Source organism: Neophocaena asiaeorientalis, unplaced genomic scaffold (genome assembly GCF_003031525.2).
Source record: "Neophocaena asiaeorientalis asiaeorientalis breed wild unplaced genomic scaffold, Neophocaena_asiaeorientalis_V1.1 scaffold914, whole genome shotgun sequence".
Lineage (NCBI taxonomy): Eukaryota > Metazoa > Chordata > Mammalia > Artiodactyla > Phocoenidae > Neophocaena > Neophocaena asiaeorientalis.
The window spans coordinates 62,648-72,470 of record NW_020172076.1 but is presented as its reverse complement, the minus strand read 5'-3'; the positions used below and the strand labels follow the sequence as shown (position 1 = coordinate 72,470).

At 42.1% G+C, this 9,823-nt stretch overlaps 1 protein-coding gene and 1 pseudogene across 4 annotated transcripts in view; both read right to left on the bottom strand.

Moving 5' to 3' along the window:
• MPHOSPH8 (M-phase phosphoprotein 8) overlaps nucleotides 1-9,823 on the bottom strand; it is a 49,122-nt gene that overhangs the window by 15,804 nt on the left and 23,495 nt on the right. For 2 of the 4 annotated variants that reach the window (XM_024751303.1, XM_024751321.1), the window contains exons 3-5: nucleotides 8,235-9,077; nucleotides 6,101-6,200; nucleotides 3,128-3,385 (exon numbers count right to left, since the gene is read on the bottom strand). In XM_024751303.1, the coding sequence (XP_024607071.1) occupies nucleotides 3,128-3,385; nucleotides 6,101-6,200; nucleotides 8,235-9,077 (1,201 nt within the window). Of the gene's footprint in view, nucleotides 1-3,127; nucleotides 3,386-6,100; nucleotides 6,201-8,222; nucleotides 9,078-9,823 lie in introns of all 4 variants that reach the window. The other 2 variants (XM_024751308.1, XM_024751312.1) reach the window with 1 other exon arrangement.
• Nucleotides 4,759-4,995, bottom strand: LOC112403752 (protein kish-A pseudogene; annotated as a pseudogene).

Genomic DNA, 9,823 nt, shown 5'->3' with positions numbered 1-9,823 from the left:
AAAAAACAAAACACTAAAAATAGAGCTACCGTATAATCCAGCAATCCCACTCCTGTGCATATATTCAGAAAAGACGAAAACTCTCATTTGAAAGAATACACGTACCCCTATGTTCATAGGAGCCCTAGTTACAACAGCCAAAACATGGAAGCAACCTAAACATCGACAGATGAATGGATAAAGAAAACGTGGGGGCTGCCCTGGTGGCACAGTGGTTGAGAATCTGCCTGCTAATGCAGGGGACATGGCTTCCAGCCCTGGTCTGGGAAGATCCCACATGCCACAGAGCAACTAGGCCCCGTGAGACTCAACTACTGAGCTTGCGTGTCTGGAGCCTGTGCTCCGCAACAAGAGAGGCCGCGATAGTGAGAGGCCCGCACACCGCGATGAAGAGTGGCCCCCACTTGCCACAACTAGAGAAAGCCCTCGCACTGAAACGAAGACCCAACACAGCCAAAATTAAACAAGTGTGGGGTTAAAAAAAAAATCGTTAAAAAAAAAGAAAATGTGGTACATATGTACAATGGAATATTACTCAGCCATAAAAAAAGAATGAAATAATGCCATTTGCAGCAACATGGATGGGCCTAGAGATTATAATACTAAGTGAAGTAAATCAGAGAAAGACATATATGATATCACTTATATGTGGAATCTAAAAAAAAATGATAAAAATGAACTTACTGACAAAAGAGAAACAGACTCACAGACATAGAAAACAAAACTGATGGTTGTCAAAGGGGAAAGGAGGGGAGGGATAAATTAGGAGTTTGGGATTAAAAGATACAAACTACTGGGTTTCCCTGGTGGCACAGTGGTTGAGAGTCCACCTGCCGATGCAGGGGACACAGGTTCGTGCCCCGGTCCGGGACGATCCCACATGCCGCGGAGCGGCTGGGCCCGTGAGCCGTGGCCGCTGAGCCCGCACGTCCGGAGCCTGTGCTCCGCAACAGGAGAGGCCACAACAGTGAGAGGCCCGCGTACCACACACACAAAAAAAGATACAAACTACTATATATAAAATAGATTTAAAAAATAATAAAATAAAATAGATAAACAACAAGGACCTACTGTATAGCACAGGGAACCACATTCAGTATCTTGTAACAACCTATAATGGATAAGAATCTGAAAAAGAATATATATGTATGTATACCTGAACCACTTTGCTGTACACCTGAAACTAACTCAACACTGTAAATCAACTATACTTCCAAAAAAAAAAAAAAGTTAAAGGATTTAAAAGCGTCCCATCACAGAAACAGCACAGCCTTTGTTTCTTTGCTCCACGTTACATGCATGGCTCTAAGTCGCATATATGCTTGTACCTCACTTCCTGAACCCACCTGCTTTCGGAAAGACTGCTAAGTTTGATGAACTCTTGCATAAATTTGTAAGACTATTTTAAATTACTATTTCACATTCTTTAATAGAAATAAGACTATCCAAATTTTTTTTTTTTTTTTTTGGTGGTACGCGGGCCTCTCACTGTTGTGGCTCCTCCCGTTGCGGAGCACAGGCTCCAGACGCGCAGGCCCAGCGGCCATGGCCCTCGGGCCCAGCCGCTCCGCAGCACGTGGATCTTCCCGGACCGGGACCCGAACCCGCGTCCCCTGCATCGGCAGGCGGACCCTCAACCACTGCGCCACCAGGGAAGCCCAGACTATCCAATTTTTGTATTTCTTTTTGGGTCAGTTTTGTTAAACTGTATCTTTCCAGGAATTTCCCATTTCAATCAGTTTTCAAATCTATGGTAAGAAAATGCTCATAGAATTATCTTTTTAATCTGGATGCCATCTATAATCACGTCTCTTTTTTCCCTGGAAATACTGTTTAAGTCTTCATTCTTTTTTCCCTTAAACTAACGGTGCCCCAGGCTGCTCTATTCTATTAGTCTTTCAATGAACCAGCTTCTGGGCTTTACCAACGCTCCACTGTGAGAGAAGGTCCGAGGTGCTCACCGCCCACACCCTGGCCAGGAGGGGGCCCCTCACATCCTCCCCTGTCCTTGGGCTGTATGTTGTGCCCACTGTTCCCACAGTAGAAACAGTGTCAAGGACACAGCCTGGAAAGAGTAAAAGCTGCTAAGACCACCTGGACTGAACTAAGGCCTCTTCGTAAACTGTTAAGATTCTGCTGGGTGGGCGCGAGGTCTACTCATCCTGCCGCCCCCAAGACGGGCCTCCTGGAAGTTCTCTGCCAGTGCAGCCTGCCACCTCCCCATCTAGGGTGGCTGCCTCTTTCCTGGGTCTCTCCCTGCCCTCTGTGAACGGGGATAGTTTCAGGGTTCACCCAGGAGCTCCCCAGGTGGCTGGACCAACACCTACTGGACCTAGTGTTTATTGCTTGGTATCTCAGCAGCTGTGCTATTTGGTATTTGCCCTCTGGGCAACCCACTGCCCCCACCCCCACCCCCACGCCCCAAGGCACTGTCCCGGTCTCCTGCAAGCTCCAAAACGGTCTCCTGCAAGCTCCAAAACGTGCCACAGGCCTGTCTTGTCTGTATCCCAGAGCCTAGTTGCTCTGTAGTAATAGGGCCCCCAAGCTACCTGCTTTGCCATATGTCCCAAATATTTCAGAACTTCTCTTCAGCTGTTTCATGAGTTATACAAAAATGTATCAGATTAACCTCTTTTGTTTATTCTGTCCTATCCCTTTATTACTCTTCTCCACAGCTACTGTCCTACGTACTCTATACACGGCCTTCCCCTCCTCAGCTAATTCCGGTATCCTCAGGAGAGCACTTACAATCTAACCTCATTTAATAAGTGTTATTTACTGCAAAGTTAAAAGGGAAGAATACAAATAAGTTTGTATTTGATAGTCTTCTGAAAGAAATCTAGTAAGATATACCATCAGACTGCTCGGCAAGAGTAGGTAAGGCAGCAAACCAGAAATCTGTGTAATTGCTAAATGTACTGAGCATACTACATCAACTTCTGATTAATTCAGAAATCACAGAATCATCTAAGTCTTCAATACAAAATGTTATTTATTCAGGAGATTCAAATGGTTTTCTACTCCATCCTGAGATCAGAATGACCGTGGGAGCGGAGAGGAAGGTGAGGGAGACAGCTCAGTGCACAGAACAGAGAACACTCCGCAGAATGACTACGGACACACCTACCAGAATTCTCGTCCGCTTGGGACGTGCTGTCCACAACCTCTTGACCACCATCTGAAGCTATATATGCCCATGTATCAGTCTCATCTCTCGTATTTCTCCTTTCCTTAAGTAGCTGCTTGTTTTCCTTGCTCCTGTGGTCTCCTGTGACTTTACAATCTGGTGGTACTTCTTCTCTTTTCCGATTATTCTCAGGAAAATCATTTTTTTCTTCTGGAGTTAATTTAAATAAATCAAATGCATTTCTGATTTCCTTAAATGCTAGTGACAAAAATAAGTTGATAATAAATGAGTCACAAATTTCTGTTGTAGCCAAAAGAAAATCTGGGTTAGTGTTAAAAAAAGAGATATTTTCTTAATTCTTACTAATATCTGCCTTGGTTAGAAAGTCTGGTCAGGTTGACTATCACAGCCATGAAGTTCTTTCCATTCATCTTTCTATTGGCCGCTCCATATTCAGAAAGGACGTCCAAAGTAAATGGTTATTCTTCTGGGGCTCTGAACCACTCCCAGTTTTGACAAAGGCTGCTGCAGACAGCAAGCCTCAGAATAATCCTAGTCACACCACCAACTGTCCTTCTGCTGAGACAGCTGCCTCCAGTTGTATCCTGAAGGTAACCTTGTACAAAAAGGACTTCTGGTGGAGAGTGGGAGGGGTGTAAGGGTGTCAGCACGCTGACTGTGGCCTGGCAACACTGCACCTGATGCCTGTGGAAATCCACTCGCTTTTAACTAAAGATATGAGAAAAACTCTATTATAAACTTTGGGTACATAGCGGATAGGTTTTTTTACTCAATTCTTTCATGTTAAATAGGGACATCTTCTCAGTAGCACTCTTAAGTCACTTCTCATTTATCTTCCTCAAGAACTGCACAGGCTTGTTTCAAATAGTTTAAACACCTGTGATAAACTACAGTTTGCTAAGAGCACAGGTACTCTGGTTAATGCTCAAAATGGTGTGGCCAGCGGAAAAGCAAGCATTATTAAATATGAGTGCAATCCTTACCAACACAAACTTGAACCTTTTATTTTCAATAAAAAAGCTAGTCCAAAAAAGGCTCTCTCTCGGTAAAGATTTACTGTTTCCAAATCACAGTGAAAGGAACTTAAGTAATTTACCAATTTTGTTTTCTACTATGTGCCTTAAAGATACCTCACTAAAAACTAGTACCTGGGGACTTCCCTGGTGGTCCAGCGGTTAAGATTTCGCGCTACCAACGCAAGGGGCCCGGGTCCGATCCCTGGTCAGGGAACTAGATCTCGCATGCCGCAACTAAGAGTCTGCACGCCACAACTAAGATCCTGCGTGCTGCAACTAAGACCCAGTGCAGCCAAAAAAAAAAAGGTATCTGGCACCAGAGAATGACATATGCAGAAGGTAATATTGTATAGTGACAGTACTGAGGTTGATTATTACAGACATATTTAAACTCTGAGTACTAAATGGTGACATCCTAATTATTTATATAGAACACTGGTCCAATAACAAAAATACAGAACAGCAGCTAGAAATTTATCTCATTCAATGTTCAGAGATAAAAGGGTTAACCATTCTTTCCATTATTTTCTGCAGATAAGTCCTTTTTTCTCATATTTAAATCTGATGGCAACTGAATTCTGGCATTTTCCCAAGCTACTGTATGAAGAGGATGCTGAAGGCCATCACACCACAGCATCTGCAACGTAAGGACTCTCACGTTCACCAGTTCTGGCACACTTCCAAAGTATACCCAACAACCCAGCTTTATTTCTGTCCAGGAGGCTGGGTGCCAAGCATCAGATATAAGCACAGGTACACATAAGCAGCAAGATTACGGTCAACACTCTGAAAATTGAAAATGGAAGACACAGTGAGGCCCGTGAAGCCAAATCACCCTACCAGGCCTGGATCGGAAGCAGATAGGTTTTAGTTTCAGGGATACTAAAAATCAGACTCCCTGGAGTGCCCTTATGAACTTAATGAATAGTCATTTAAGACTAAACATTCACAGTAAAAATGTACCTGAAACTGACAGATAAGATACTCGGAGGAAGAAAAAGTTATTAACCAGTTCTAATCTTACAATATTTTGAATCTCCAATCACTCTCTAAAGAAAAGATGCTTAAAGCTGTTACATCGCTGTGAACAGGTACAGTCTTTACACTATACTCACCTGCACACAACCCATCAAAGCACCACTGCTCCTTCCCAGAGCCCCTCAGCCGGAGGCTTACTGCCAAGTCTAAACTGAGGTCTAGAACCCAAACCCACTTTTAATATTACCTCAGTTACACACAGCTTTGGGGAGAAAACCCACAAGAAATCATCCATCTCTTAGAAATCACTGCTTCCACGAGAACATGTGTTCCAGGTACTTTCTGGTGTGTGAACTAAAATATCCAGTTTTATTCAAACACTGTAATGGTGAATGTCTTATAAAGTACTTGTTCCAGTACTAATATGCACTATGGATCCTTAATTGAGCTATATCTTGATGTGATCAAATGTACATTCATTATATTTATACAAATGACACAGAGCTAAATAAATATATAAATAAATATATTAAACAGTAGTTTACCTCAGCATCTACTATAAAAGAGATACTTATTTACTTTTCTGTCATAACTAATCTCCTATCTCTCTAAAGATAATGTATTCCCAACCTGAAACTAAAACATTGTAAGTTGACTATACTTCAATAAAAGAAATAAATAAATAAAAATAAAAATAAATTCTACCTCATATCCAAAAGGAAAAAGAACAAGGTGAACAGAAGGAGGGGGAGTTAATTATATTAATAATATAAATTATTACGTAAGTAACTAAGATAACTGGTAAACAAAAAGTAGCGTAAGGTTCTAAATTCCCCCGTAAACATATTCTCTAGCTCTATGACCTTGCAGCTTAGGAGAGAGAGTCTGTCTTTACAATGAACTAGACTCATTGCCTGAAAGACCCATGTAAACGACAAATGTCAGTATTCACACTCACTCTTTAATGCCTTGGGCTCTTTTCGGCCTTTTTCTTCCTTGTCCAAATCATGCTTTTTCGGGTATTTTTCTTTGGGTTCATTTTTTTTGGTCTCTTTCTCCTGAAAAAGACACATGTAAGACCCAAAACAAGAACAGACAGAGCTGACACCGATTCTGAAAACTGGAAAACAGGTTCCTGGCATCAGGTCCCCCTTTTATGCACTGTGCACATGACCCCTGATAACTACATCTGCGCTCACATCAAATGCTTCCTCAGTCAAGCTTACCCCTCAACCTTGACAATTTACAAAATATCATATTCAAAAGCCAACACCAAGTTTCCTCACTCTCTTTGAAGAATTATTAAAACTAAAACATGTAAAATTATTTTTATAATAGTGAGATAAGCTCTATTAAATATATCTTTGCAAGAATTTAAAGACTCAGAAGGTTAGCGCACTCTGTGCTATTATTTAAGGAAAAAGTGGTATGTTCGTCTCTCTTTTTTTTGGCCGTGCGGCGCAGCATGTGGGATCTTAGTTCCCTGACCAGGGATCCCACGCCCCCTGCACTGGAAGAGCGGAGTCTTAATCACTGGACTGCCAGGGAAGTCCCACAAGTGGTATCGTCTTGAGACAACAGGGGGAACATACAAGTAGGATGTGAAAAGCTAATAAAACAAGCTGAGGAAGCTATAAGCTTTACTTCACAATGCTACATAGTAACTAAATACCTCTAAAAACCCCTGACTTTTGTTCACAAATTAGCCCCCAGTTTTCTGGTTGCGGTCAGTCCAAAAGAAAGCAAGTCTGGAAACCGCTGGGGCGGTTCAAAAGCTGGATGATCAGCATTTATAACTGCCTCTCACTAATCAGGCTTGAAGGGGAGCAGAATTTGCCTCCCCAAGTATGTCTCTTGGGCGTATTACTTCTTTTAAGCTGTTTATTTTCCAAGAAACAGCAGGCATGGGGAAAACTCTGAAAACCAAGTAGAAGCTGCCCTCTTGTGAGAAACATTTGCATCTGTAAGGGAGATCTCCGTTTGTAAGGGTGTCTCCCAAACCTCCAGAGACATCAGTGGAGCAGCAAGGACTTCCATCTGTGTGACGGCCCTGCCCTTGTCTACTGTGCTTTGCCTGGTGGCTGCCCCTAACTGCTTCCCCATCTTCAACATCCTCTTTGGTCTTTGGCTGAGGATGGTACATGAGGTGAGGACTTCGTCCGTTTTGGCGAGTTACTCCGTTTTCCTGGGTCTCTTCCATGTGTACGCGTTATTAAACTTGTTTGATCTTCCCCCTGTTCATCAGTCTCATGCCAATTCAATTCTAAACCAGCCAGACAAACCTAGAAGGGAGAGGAGAATTTCTTCCTTCTGATACACTATTATCTCCCTAATGGTAGAAAAGCTTCGTACACAGACACACCTCAGAGATACTGTGGGTTCGATTCCAGACCCCTGCAAATAAGGCGAACATTGCACTAAAGTGAGTCACAATTTCTTTTGTCTTCCAGGGCATATAAAAGTTATGTTTTTACTATAGTATTAAGTGTGCAACAGCATTATGTCTAAAAAACCGTACATACCTTAATTTAAAAAAAATACTGCTAAAAAATGCTAGCCATCATCTGAGCTTTCAGCCTTTTTTGCGATAGCAACATCAAAGATCACCGATCACAAACACTGTAACACCTACAGTATTAACCTCCCCAGTGGTCCAGTGGTCAAGACTCCGCACTTCCACTGCAGGGGGCCCGGGTTCGATCCCTAGTTGGGGAAGTTCCATATGCCGCGCGGGGCGGCCAAAAAACAGAACAAAACAAAAGTTTAAAACACTGCAAGAATGACCAAAATGTGGCACAGAGACACGAGGTGAGCAGATGCTGTTGGGAAAACGGCGCCGATAAACCTGATCGACGCAGGGTCCCCACAGACCTCCAATCTGTAAAAAAGGCACTATATGTGAAGTGCAAGAAAACGAGGTTGGTCTGCTGCGGCTTTACCGTCTCCTCTTCATTACTTGTGGAGCTTCCTGACCACTCAAGAGTGCTAGCTTGATCTGAACATCTGTGTGTTGTGTGAGATGCAAGCTACAGCCCTTCAATCAGATAGAGCCATCCCCTCCACCCTGCCCCAGCACTCACCTCCGCACTCACCTCCCCCGAGGAGTCTGCAGGCCTGGAGCCTCTCTCCTCCGCACACGGTCTGGAGCTCTTCTGTGCTGGGGCGGAGGCAGCCATTGGCTTATCTAACTCAGCGCTACTTGGGCCTTTGTCGGGATTCCTCTGCTTTTTCTGTGTATTTTTCTTCTCTAAGAGGCTCTTGTTTTCTAGCTTTTTGCTCTCTTTAAGTTCGTCTGTCCTTCTCAGTTTCTTTTTCTTCCTCTTTGCTTTGACGTCATCCTCATCAGCGCTCACAGTGCCATCCTGCTGTTTATCAGAAACAGTATCTTGAATTGCCTCCGGCTCTACTTTATCTTTTGCACCTTTAATTGGCTGCTTCTCGTTTCTGTTGTCAGAATGCAAATCTTCACTGTCTTCTTCCTGAAAAGGAGAATCACTAAGGACACTCAATTCGGAGTCCACCTGAGATTCAACACATTTCTCTTTTTTTGTTTTTCTGTTTTCTTTGGAATCTTCTCTTTTTTTAGTCTTTAAATCTCTTATTTCACCCTTTTTAACTTTCTTTAACTCCTTAGTTTCTTTTATATCATCTTTTTTGGGCTTTTTGGATTCCTTTAATTCTTCTTTGGCTTCCAAAATTCTTTTCTTTGTCCTTAAATCAAAAACCATACTTTCAGAGGAGCCCTCTAGGTCTGGTTTGGGTTTATCTTTTAGTTTCCCAGTCTTTGCTTTTTTCTTTTTCAGATCATCTGGGCTTTTCTCTTCTTTTTGCCTTAGCTTTTTCTTTTTCTTCTTTGAAGAAGTGTCTTCTTTGGTCTCACTTTGTTGATCACTATCAGAGTTTGCCTCAAATATGTCATTATTTAAGGGCAGTCTCTATAAAGTATAAAAAAGATTTAAGTACTCATTAACATAGTAATTTAAAAGGTTTTGAACAGCAGTACTAATGAAATCTGGTAGGAATTTTTTTCTCCAAGCAGTTTCTCAACTCCTTAAAATTACTTACGTGAGTTAACGTTGTACAATATTACTTATATTTCTGATTTAACAAATAGGTCTTGGTGGTGACAAAAAGGGTCAGTTTAAGGAAACAGAGGGACAGAAAATGTCAACGCTGCTGTAGGTCCCAACAGTCATACGTATGGTGGGTTGCACATGATTCCAACTTCAGATTCCAGAAACACCAAGGAAGGAATTTGTACAGACTTTACTGGATGCCAAAATAGTAGTTACAAACCCAAACGCAAAGATTTTTTTAAGACTTTGGATCCCAGAATATCTTTAAACTTGCTGTTACATCTCACAGTTTACATAAGAAACTAGCAAGACTGCAAAGAAATCTTACTTCCCCAATTGACTTGGTTTGTGTAATACAGTAATCTGAAATATCCCCTCTGGAAAATATCTTTTCCTATTCTAAACAAACAAACAAAACCCCTTAAGAATAAAGTTTCTATAGATACAAAAACACTATGCAAAGCATTTTCAGTTCCCATTTCCCCAAATTCTCTTCTAAATGACTTGGGAAAGCAAAGGAGGGAGAGAAAGGATAGGTGTATTTTTAGAAGTTAAACGACCACCACCAAGGTTACCAAGGCAGCAGAATGCGGTGGCATCGGCAA